The 12,100-nt window shown below is 46.0% G+C and overlaps 1 protein-coding gene across 1 annotated transcript; it reads left to right on the forward strand.

Moving 5' to 3' along the window:
- The first annotated feature begins 768 nt into the window (after positions 1-768).
- Positions 769-9,509, forward strand: LOC116052143 (zinc finger protein 502-like). Its single transcript, XM_031302672.2, has 5 exons — positions 769-1,057; positions 2,906-3,065; positions 3,495-4,013; positions 5,018-5,464; positions 6,362-9,509. Exons 2-5 carry the CDS (start codon positions 2,948-2,950, stop codon positions 7,666-7,668), a joined length of 2,391 nt encoding a protein of 796 aa, XP_031158532.2. The 5' UTR covers positions 769-1,057; positions 2,906-2,947; the 3' UTR covers positions 7,669-9,509.
- The last annotated feature ends 2,591 nt before the right edge of the window (positions 9,510-12,100 follow it).

Raw genomic sequence — 12,100 nt, forward strand, 5'->3', positions numbered from 1 at the left:
TGTCTCTCTGTGTCTGTCTGTGTGTGCATGTGCGTGTGTGTGTGTGTGTGTGTGTGTGTGTGTCTCTCTCTCTCTCTCTCTGTGTTTTGGTGTGTGTGTGTGTCAGTGTATCTGTGTGTGTATGTGTCACTATATGTGTGTCTGTGTGTGTATGTTTGTGTGTGTGTCACTATGTGTGTGTGTCTCTGTGTCTGTGTATGTTTATGTGTCTCTGTGTGTGTGTATATCATTATGTGTGTCTCTGTGTGTGTGTGTGTGTGTGTGTGTGTGTCTGTGTGCGCGTGTGCGTGTGTATGTGTATCTGCACATTTACATATCCAAACCCAGCATTTCGCACAGATTTCTCTTCTGTTTACTATTTAAATATAAAAATATAATATACATTTTTCTCGTGTCCCAAAGTGTTTCTTTTTTCAAATTTTTAAATTATTACAAACCATCCATTCGAGTCAAAGCCCCTGTGAAGAGACAACAGCTGATTGCGTGGCTCCATCTAGTGGAGTTTAGGGAACTCTATGGGAATATGTTTAATTAACTTACCTTTTAAGCACTTCTTCCTTCACTGATAATAATAAATAAGTTTCAAAAAGACTATTTAACGTTAAATGTGTTTTTTAACGAATATGCGGTTTAATAAAACCTGTAGGACAAAACGCGTATTGTTTTAGTTTTGACCTAAACGAAGTGCCGTCTCATTGAAACCAAGCGACACAGCGATTGGTGCAAAATCTCCCGCCTCTTCTTCACTTTCTCGCAGGCCATTGGTTGAGAAACCAGTCCTTCAACTACTAAACCCGGAAGAGAACACTCGCTCGTGTTTGATAATATACCTAATCCACGGCTTCTCTTTCGTTTATTTTGTACATTTTTATCCCGTTTTTTCAGAATTGTATTCTCGTCATGAAAAGACGAGAGACACGTCTTACAAGTAGAAAGCCTACAGACACGAGTGGACATTTATTTATGTGGTTATTATCATACGAAGCGGAGAGTCGTCTTCAGCAGCAGTTTAGCTCAAACGTTAGCCCGGGAAAAGACTGGCCGTTAGCTCCGTTTGGTAAGTTCTCTCCATGTACTACAGTTCGCCTCTCACCATACAGTAGTGTGTGTGTGTGTGTGTGTGTGTGTGTGTGTGTGTGTGTGTGTGTGTGTGTGTGTGTGTGTCTCTGTGTGTCTGTCTGTCTGTCTGTCTGTCTGTGTGTGTGTGTGTGTGTGTGTGTGTGTGTGTGTGTGTGTGTGTATGTATGTATGTCAGTCACTATGTGTGTCTCTGTCTGTGTGTGTGTATGTGTATGTCAGTCACTATGTGTGTCTCTGTCTGTCTGTGTGTGTGTGTGTGTGTGTGTGTGTGTATGTCTGTGTATGTCAGTCACTCTGTGTGTGTGTGTGTGTGTGTGTGTCTGACTCTGTCTGTCTGTCTTTGTGTTTGTGTTTGTGTGTCTGTGTCTTTGTGTGCATGTGTGTGTGTGTGTGTGTGTGTGTCAGTCACTGTGTGTGTCTGTGTGTGCATGTTTGTGTTTGTGTGTGTGTGTGTGTGTGTCACTATATGTGTGTCCCTGTGTCTGTGTGTGCATGGTTGTGTGTGTGCGTCTGCCTGTTTGTCTGTGTGTGTGTGTCACTATATGTGTCCCTATGTCTGTCTGTGTGTGTGTGTGTGTGTGTGTGTGTGTGTGTGTGTGTGTGCGCGGGCGTGCGTGCGGGCGTGCGTGTCAGTCAGTCAGTCACTGTCTCTCTCTGTGTCTGCATGTTTGTGTTTGTCTGTGTGTGTGTGTGTGTGTGCGTGTGTGTGTGTGTGTGTGTGTGTGTCATTATATGTGTGTCCCTGTGTCTTTGTGTGCATGTTTGTGTGTGTGTGTGTGTGTGTGTCTGCCTGTGTGTGTGCGTGTGTGTCAGTCACTGTGTGTGTCTGTGTGTGCATGTTTGTTTGTCTGTGTGTGTGTGTGTGCGTGTGTGTGTGTCACTATATGTGTGTCCCTGTGTTTGTGTGTGTCACTATATGTGTGTGTCTGTGTGTGCATGTTTGTGTGCGCTTGTGTGTGTGTTTCACTATATGTGTGTCCCTGTGTATGTGTGTGTGTCACTCTGTGTGTCCATGTGTCTGTGTGTGCATGTTTGTGTGTGTGTCTGTGTGTGTGTCTCTGCGTGTCTCTGGTGTGTGTGTCTGCGTGTGTGTGTCTGTGCGTGTCTCTCTGCGTGTGTGTGTGTCTGTGTCTGTGTCTGTGTTTGTAACCACACAGTTAACAACTTCAACCTGGACAGAAGCGGGATACAGCCAAAGCCATCCCCAGTTTAAACCGCCTGTGTGTGTGAATGTCAGCTTATAATGTTGGGAGGCAAAAAACTGGGGCTAAGGTTAGCCTCATAGATGGGGGAAAAAACACATTTAAGTAGCTAACAATAGTGGCGGAATGTAACTCAGTACATGCTAGTTTTACAGTTTATACTTGTATTTTGGCTTTCTAATTGAACATGTTTAACGTTCATGTTAATGCTCAACCCTTTATTTTTCATATTGTCTCTGTCTGAATACACTTGTATGTATATTTATGTGTATATATATATATATATATAGAGAGAGAGAGAGGTCCCGGCACATGTATGCTTATATTGCGAAAAGCGACCCAAAACATTGAAAAAATTGTTGAAAAAACAAACCACAGAAAGGTCAAGAAGCATCAAAACCTCTGGAAAAGGGTCCGAAACTTCGGATAAAAAAAAAAAAAAACAGGGTGAGAAAATTGAACCCCAAATTTATTTAATTTAAAAACTTAAAAAAAAAAAAAAACGGGTCAAATTTGATGTCACGCGTTTTTTAGGCTGCAACATTTTTTTGTCATACAGCAAACATCTCCTCACTGAGGTGCTGCCCGTGGCCTCGATGAGTGACAGCCTCTGTGTCTTTCAGGTCTGCCGCGCGTCGATGCTGCTCTGACCGGCCGCCGCGGGGATGATGGCGTCGCCGGGCGGTCTGTCTCCGCCGGGCTTCAGGCAGCTGTCCGTCTTACTGGTGGACTGTCTGAAGGAACCAGCAGACCTGAGACCAGCTGGGAGGCTGGAGCAGGACGGTGAGCAGCTGATAAATATACCCAGTAGCTGAAAGACGTCACACACAACACGCACATACATCACAAACAGGATGATAAAATGACAAATCCACATGAATAATATGGACAAGACACTAAATAAAGAATCCAAAAATCCACATGAATGTACTAAGGGATGCATGGTCAGGTGCTCTGTGAGAGTGCGTGTCATGGTGGTAGTGCAAATAAGTCCAACAGAGCAAGGAAGTAATAAGGTTACAACCATTGTTCAAGTATTAAGTTAGACCTCAGTCCAGGCTGGGGGACAGAGGGAGGGAGGCCAGTAAGCAGTGTAAGCAGTGTACAGTGGGCCAGTGGGACGGTCATTACGTAACTATTGTCATAGGAGGTAGTGGAAGTGTGGGGGAAGGATTAACCGTGCGTCATCAGTGAATCCACTTGTCTCCTCAGACGACTTCTCAGCCGTTGCCCGGAGGGAGCTGTCGGTCTCCCTGACCGACTGCATGAGAACTCCAGGACCGAACGGGTGGATCGTCCATCCGGCAGCGGAGCAGGGTTACGTCAGCATCGAGGTCCAGTTGGAGGCAGGGGACGAGCATCCGGAGGACGAGCGGCCGGAGACTGCCGTCTCCTCTGGGAATCCACAGCAGGCGGACCCGATAAAACAGGAGCCCCACTGGCGCGACACTGACACCGCAGCAGAGATCCAGCCGTGCGAAGAAGTCGTCGACGGGGACTACAAAAACCCCGACTGGAAGGAAGGGTTGGCGTCGCCGCAGGACGGGCCGGCGGGGTTCACGCTGGACCACGAACTGTCCGAGTCGCTCAAGACGGAGGCCACGCTCGGCGATTCGGAGGAACGTCTGCAGGAAGCGGACGCAAAACCGCCAAACGGCTCTTGGGACAACGTCGCTGCACCGGAGCAACGAGACGCTGAAGCTGAAGAAGCCCCTGAGCCGGCAGCGCCAGGTAATTTCTATAAAGTTGAAATATGTGCGCGCTGGTTTTCATTTCCTTCAATAGAAAATACAGCTCGACACATCTCGTGCATAAGAAAATGTTGACTTTTTGACAAGCTGGAAGAAGTACTGTCCTTTACCCACTTAGTCATTATATCCACATTACTGATGATTATTTATCAAAAATCTCATGGTGTAAATATTTTGTGAAAGCACCGATCGTCAACACTCCAACTTCGTTGCGGTATCGACGTCAAGGTATTTGGTCCAAAAATATCCTGATATTTGATTTTCTCCATATCGCCCAGCCCTCGTGGTAACATCTTTATTTATGTAAAGGACAGCCCAAAAAAACAAATTCAACGTCTTCATTCATAAATTGGTGTAAAATGACCTCTGCCAGTGATCTGACTCATCCTCGTACGCAAAGAATTTCTTTTCTGTATTTACATTGGACGGGCAAGTCCAAGGCGGCTTCCGTGCCGTTCCGCCATTTCGGAAAACTGTAATCGCTGAGAGGGACGTAGAGCACAAGCCTACCTGTCTAGCTAACCCACGACGCGTTTTGGTTCAGAGCCAGCGTCACGTGACCGAAACCAGCTGAAACGGAGAAGGAGATCAGTGAGAGGCGCTCGTCACGGCAAATTTGAAAGCCTGCGCTGCACTTTAGTTCATAATGGAGGATCATACTTAATGCCGAGCCACAGGAGAAGGAATCCTCGTCGCCAAAATAGTGAAAATGGAAAGGCTTCTTGGTACAAAACGGCTACCGTAGTTGCAACACACATTTGAAAAAGCGAGGTGCTAGAGAGCACTATTCGTTTGAATGCAAAATACAATTTCACCGCTAGATGGGAGAAATTCCTACACCGTGTACCTTTATTTTTTTTAAAGATGACAAATTCATCCCAGCTCAGTGTTGATCTTGGACAGAAACAGACAGAAGACAGAATTTTTAACGGTGCGTTTCTTCCTTTCTCTCTCTCTCTTTTGACTCGCCCGATGGAAACAAAGCGGAGAAGAAGCAGCAGGAAGGTGCTGCGTCTGAACTGCCGCGCCACCGCTGCGAGAACTGCGGGAAGTCCTTTGCGAAGAGGAGCAACGTCGCCCGACACCAGCGATACAACTGCGGCGCGACGAAGGGGACACCGAGCCGGCCAGAGTCGGCGGAGCGGGAGGCGCGTCCACGCGACAAACGCGGCCGGACCCCCCGGAGTAAACGGCATGTAGACTTTCCCGCAGAGGACGGTGAAAATCCCCCGCGCAAAGAAACACCCAAGGAGGCGAGTCCAACGCCGAGGCGCCACGTCTGCAAGCAGTGCGACAAGAGCTTCCACAGGGCGCACACCCTCCGGCAGCACCTCCTCACCCACACCAGGGAGAAACGCCACAGCGTCGCCACACCGGAGCAACGGGACGCTGAAGCTGAAGATGAAGAAGCCTCGGAGCCGGGAGCGCCAGGTAATTTCTATAAAGTTGAAATATGTGCGCGCTGGTTTTCATTTTCTTCAAAAGAAAATGCACCTCGATAGATCTCGTGACTAAGAAAATGTTGACTTTTTGACAAGCTGGAAGAAGTATATTTATGCCAAATGATTAATATTAAAGAATGTCAAAGTTGGAGTTTTATAAAATGACAAAAATATACTTGACGATATGGATGAATAGTCTGTGCTTTTCTATCTGAAATAAGATGCAACTTTACATGTTACCCTGTGACTAATTTCTTTTCTCTCGTGCTCCGTCTTTGCCGCTCGTCTTCTCGCTCTTCTCCGGCCGTTAAAAGATAACAGATTCGTCCCAGCTCAGTGTTGTAAAAAATTAGGGGTGCACGATTTATCGACTCATTATCGTTATCGCCGTATCACGCCATGTTGTATCAAAAGTGTCGCGATAATTATGCAATATTTAGTTTATTTTGTGGAGCGTTGCGTCCCGTCCGTTGGCTGCGTGGCTTAGTTGTGTTTGATTTAGAGCCCGCGTGAAACGCTAGAATGATCATCATTTCATTGGCCTGTTACCGTGGTTACCGTGCCACTTGCACATGTTAGTGCACGTCAGCGCACGGGGCCACTACGTGACAAAGCCTATGGAGCGTACCACGTGTGCGCATATTTCGAGAGAGTGACAGTGTAAGTGAAGAGATGGATACAACAAAACGGAACGAATCAGAGAAGAGACAGAAAAGTTGGGTCCTGTTCTCTTTATTTATATATTTTATACTGTCCAACCATTAAAACATGTCCTGTTCTGTGGACATGAAAAAAAAAAAGATCTTGGATGGAAACTGAATTTTTAACGGTGTATTTCTTCCTTTCTCTCTCTGTCTCTCTTTGGACTCGCCCAATGGAAACAAAGCGGAGAAGAAGCAGCAGGAAGGTGCTGCGTCTGAGCCGCGACCCCACCGCTGCGAGAGCTGCGGGAAGTCCTTCGCGAAGAGGAGCAACGTCGCCCGACACCAGCGCTACAACTGCGGCGCGGCGAAGGGGACGCCGAGCCGGCCGGAGTCGGAGCCAACGGAGCGGGCGGCGCGCCCACGCGACAAGCGCGGCCGGACCCTCCGCAGTAAACGCCGCTTAAGGCGGCATGTACGCTCTCCCGCGGAGGAGGGTGAAAATCCCACGCGTAAAGAAACACCCGAGGCGGCGAGGCCAAGAGAGAGACGCCACGTCTGCAAGCAGTGCGACAAGAGCTTCTACATGGCGCACACCCTCCGGCAGCACCTCCTCACCCACACCAGGGAGAAGCGCCACAGCTGCGAGGTGTGCCGGAAGCAGTTTGGGCGGCCGGGCACCCTGAAGCAGCACCTGCTCGTCCACACGGCGGAGCGGCCGTTTAAATGCGAGGAGTGCGGCAAGACGTGCGCCCGGAAGGGAGACCTGAAGACGCACATGCTCAGCCACTCCGAGGAGCGGCCGTTCAGCTGCAGCCGCTGCGACGTGAGCTTCAAGCAGCTGGCCAAGCTGAGGCAGCACGAACACCTCCACACGGGCGAGAAACCGCACCGGTGCAAGCTCTGCCCAAAGCGCTTCAGGCTCCGCGCCTCGCTGGCGGCGCACCGGCTCACCCACTCGGGCGACAAGCCCTTCGAGTGCGTCGTGTGCCACAAGGCGTTCAGCGGCCGGAGCAACCTGAAGAAGCACCAGATGATCCACAGCGGCGAGAAGCCGTACCAGTGCGCCTACTGCGGCAAGGCCTGCCGCCTCCTGCAGCACCTCGTCGCCCACGAGCGCAGCCACACGGGCGAGAAGCCGTACAAGTGCGACGCGTGCGGGAAGGGCTACACGCATCCGTCGGCGCTGAAGGCACACCTGTCGGCGCACGAGGAGAAGCCGCCGCGCTGCCCCCTGTGCGGGCTTGGCTTCGCCGAGCGCGCGGAGCTGACCGCCCACCGGTGCAGCGCGGCGGCGGGGAAGCCGCACCGCTGCGCCGAGTGCGGAAAGTGCTTCTCCCTGGCCGCGAAGCTGAAGAACCACCAGGCGATCCATTCGGGGGAGAAACCCTTTGACTGCAAACACTGCGGAAAGCAGTTCAACCACAGGAGCAACCTCGCCAAACACATCCGCATCCACACGGGCGAGAAGCCCTTCGGGTGCGGACGCTGCGAGAAACGCTTCCGGCTTCGCCAGCATCTCACCAGCCACCAATTGACACACAAACATTAGACGCTTTGGATCGTTCTAGGTGAATCGATTAAGTCGTCGACTATTAAATTCATCGGCAACTATTTTGATAATGGATAATTAGTTTTGAGTCATTTTTACATTTAAAAACTTCTCTGATTCCAGCTTGTTAAATGTCAATATTGTTCTAGTTTCTTCTCTCCTCCGTGACAGTAAACTGAACTAGAAAATTCCGCAAGGAAATTTTGACAGCATGCCTATTACTTGGCGCAGATCAGAATAACACTGGCTAAAAGTAAATCTGCTTTTTGACACGGCCCAAAGTAGAGTCTCCATGATAGGAGGTGTGTGTGTGTGTGTGTGTGTGTGTGTGTGTGTGTGTGTGTGTTTGTGTGTGTGTTGCACTGGTGATTTCCGCAGTGAGGGAGTAGAGGAGTATCTTCCATGGGTCAAACATGTCCATTTAATGAGAATTATACCTCCTTAAGTTTGTTCTGGAATTCAAAAACGGTGGGTCCAAACGGCAAAAATATCATCATCACGAGAAAGATAAAGGTCTGGCGAACGCATTGATGTGGTTTATATGTTTGTGGTGTGAAATATATGCGACACAGAGCAGGTAACAAACTGGGAACCATCAGCATACTTCCAGGTATTTTTTTTCCATTTTCCAAAAGTTTAAGTCCGGTGAACTCCATAGTTGCATGTCTGCAACCGGCACAAGATTCCGATATAGTCGACAGCTATTGCAGCACATCTGCACGCTGAATTAGAGTTTAGATTCTCTGCCCGAGCCCGAAATATCTAGCCGATATTTCTCGCCGCTATCCTCGGGCCGGGCCCTTGATCAAGCATTTGTGGTTTTTTTAATCATTACTTTATTAGCCTAATTGGGTGGGGAGCAAGCTATGCTTCTCCAGCTTCTCCTGTAGCTCTGGGTATTATGTCCTGCACTGATTTGAGTGGGAGGTAAACTGTGCTAAATTGTGTCTCCCACATCTGCAGCACTGTCTTCGATAACTGCGCAACCAGGCCAGATTGTTTTCAGATATCTCCCGAGTCCTTTAGCAGCAGATATGGTCTCTCCTATATCCGGCACGTTGGTGGCCAGTGCGTCGGCGTTGCAGACCGTGGCGAAGGACAGTATTAATTTGGTGATCGAGACAAGAAAGTCTCCTATATGGTTCCAGGGCTTTGGTTATGTTGCTGCCTTGATCTGTTACCCACACTATTCCGCTGAGGGAGCTAGCGTCGAGGTTTTTTTTTCACGTTTCTTCATTCGGATCCATTTGCGATCCGTTCCATTCTGAATAAACAAACAACGCAGTTTACGTGCTTCGTCCTTGTTGCATTATTCATTAAGATAAGTCTGTAACAGATTTCTGTAGTTCAAACAACTCGGAATTGTAATTGAGAACGTCAGTAGGCTATTAAAAAATTGTCGGGTTTAAATCTAGTTAACGTGTCGGGCCGGGCTCGGACACAACGTACACGGCCTCGGGTAGGGTCGGGCTTGATTTGTTTTGTGCCCGATCTAAGCTTTAAACTGAATATCTTTGAAGTAGCTGACAAAACAAGACATTGAGGACGTTATCTTGGGTTTTTGTTGGTTGAAGTGTTTAAGTGTTCTCACCTCTTTACAATTGAGTCAAACATCAGTAGACATCAGTATCCATCAGTGCTGCGGACTCTGTTCATTACATGAAATGCAAGTGCCTTTTCATTAATTTCCATATTCTCGCCAATTAGTGTGTAAATGTTTCCTAATGTGACCTTATCAGGGCTTCGACGCTAACTTTTTAACCCTCCTGTTGTCCTCGGGTCAAATCTGACCCGTTTACAAAAAGTTTCTATATCAGAAAATGTGGGTTTCTTTCAACCAAATTGTCAAAAAAAAAAAATAACGTGGATGGTTCCGTGAAATAAATGATCAGTTCACTACTTTCATTGAATTTGGTGTGTTTTATTCAATTTTATAGCATTTTGAAGAAAAAAAATGATATAAGAACATGGAAAAAATTGACAAAATGTCTGGAAAAAAAAGATTTTAAAAAGTGTGAATAAAAGAACAAAACGTCAAAAGTGACAAACAACTTGGAAAAAAGTGACAAAAACGTCGGGAAATGTGTCGACCAATTTTAGTTTTAAATTTTGACACAGAAAAACAAAAAGTTGCAGGTCGACGGGAAGACAACACTGGGGTTAAAGTGGTTGCCTCCTTGGCAACCAGGCATCTGATTTTGGTTGCCGAAATTGACAATATGGTTGCCATGTTTTAAACTGCCTATATTCATTTCTTATCTAACTATACCACACATTTTAATAATGTTGCAATATAATTTCCCATCCCTCTCAAATAGGGGGTGCAACGGATCACAAAACTCACAGGATTTTTGAGTCACGGGTCGGATACATTTTCGGATCAGCACAAAGAAAGGGGAGAATTTAAATGATTTATAAAAAATGTAATAACTTTTAACAATAATTACCTCTTGCACCTGTAAATTGCTGTTAAAAAAAAAAAAAAAAAACAGATGAGAAAAGGGTATTTTACAATAACTTTGAACATATTAAATTAAACCTTTAGTCCCGTCTGTTGTTTTTCCGACAACAGCAGTGACCAGAGCTAGTTTGTGTCTTTAGCTGCAGACTGTTGTACGTCCCGCTGTTGGAATCCTCTACAGTGAAATACAGTCACACTTTTCAGTGTTTACTCTAGAATTGTTGCGGTATGCACCCCCGCTAACCTGGAAAACGTTTTTTAAAACAGTAACGTAACAGTTACTGTTGAGCCCTGCTTATTGAAAAAGTCTGAAATAGTCCCATAATGATGTGTTGTACTGCACAGCAATTCAGTGTAATAATACAGTCGGAGAAGTTCAGCGCTCTTGTTTCACTCGTGTTTCTTTCCGTGCTCGATAAATAAAGACGCCAGATGTGCAGTTACAGCTCCACTTTGTTTGTAATTGATGAGCTCAAAATAACGAATTGGAAAAACACAAAGCAAAGTTTTTGTCATCGAGTCAACATGTGACGCTTTGAGCTAAACGCTAACGTCAGCATGCTAACACGCTGATGTTTAGCAGGTTTCATGTTTACCTTAGTTCAGTGTGTGTGGGAACAACGAAAAGAGAACACGGCTAACCTCTCTGTCTCAGTGTTTTTGCACTCGGCACTGTGTGCATTTATTGAAATTTAAATTTATTGAAAAATATTTCTGGTACAGGATATAAAATCCTCTATTCCAGACTCTAGCAACACAAAACAAATATATGTATATATATATATAGAGAGAGAGATTTGAACATCTTATTTTCATAAATCACATTAATTTCATAATTGAAGTTTTCTAACAATTCATAAATAAGTTACATAAATTACTCGCAAGCTTTATAATTATACTGTACATTACACCTTTTTGACAGGCAAAATGCATCCAACCTATTCTTAAAAGAATGAATTGAAAGGGAACGCACAACTTCTTCTGGAAGCTCGTTCCATGATTTCACCGCACGGAGTGTGAAAACATTCTTTCTCTTTTCAGACAGGCATGTTCTAGGGTAACGTTTTAAAGAACTCGCTCTCGTCTCATACCTATTGCTCCAAAACTGAAAGATAGGGTCAACCGTTACATCATATATTCCCCTGTACAAGCTTACACACCTGAATATGAGAGTCGGTAAACTTAATTTTCTCAATCTATCTTCATAAGACATATTTTTCATTCCCGGAATTAATTTAGTAGCTCTGCATCACTCGGGACATTTTGGCCGACAGACTGACCTCTGTCCCCAGTAGCTGTTTCTGTGGTTTCCACTCATTGCTGCCGTGTTTGATAAAATCAGTGTTGTTGCTCATCGTCCACATTTCTCTGACTGTGAGGAAAAAAATCCCTCTTGCATTTAACATACAGAACAATGTTTCTGTTTTTCTGTCATAAAAACCAACCGTGGCATAATGTAAACAAACATTTAAAGGGTATTGGTCAACTATATCAGGACTGAAGTTGGTCGAAATATCCAACTCAGTGGAAGTTGAAAATAACGTTAATATTTCATTTCATGGCATTAATTTGGACGCTGACATTTTCATTTTTGTGACTAAGCACACCAGAGCAGGGAGTCACACGAGTTGAACAATAATGATGATGATGATGATGATGATGAAGTCTCCAGTAGGTGGCGCGGCTGCGTTCTCCTCAGCAGTTTAATCCGTGGACGGCCCCCTCAGTGCTGAGCGACTCTGTCCAAGGTCCAGGAACCACCACGACGTCGGTACTATTTCCTGAAAAAGACTTTCACGGCTGTTTGGATGTTTGTTTTTTTTGCAAGAAACTTTACATGGTACCCAAAGACAAAAAAACAGATAAACAGTAAAACCAACACATAAAACAAGCATGTTAAAAAAGTCTGTCTAACTATGTATCCCCCCTGTATAATTGAACGTGTTTAGGGTCAAGTGCCAACAACTAACG

Source organism: Sander lucioperca, chromosome 17, assembly GCF_008315115.2.
Source record: "Sander lucioperca isolate FBNREF2018 chromosome 17, SLUC_FBN_1.2, whole genome shotgun sequence".
Taxonomy (NCBI): Eukaryota; Metazoa; Chordata; class Actinopteri; order Perciformes; family Percidae; genus Sander; species Sander lucioperca.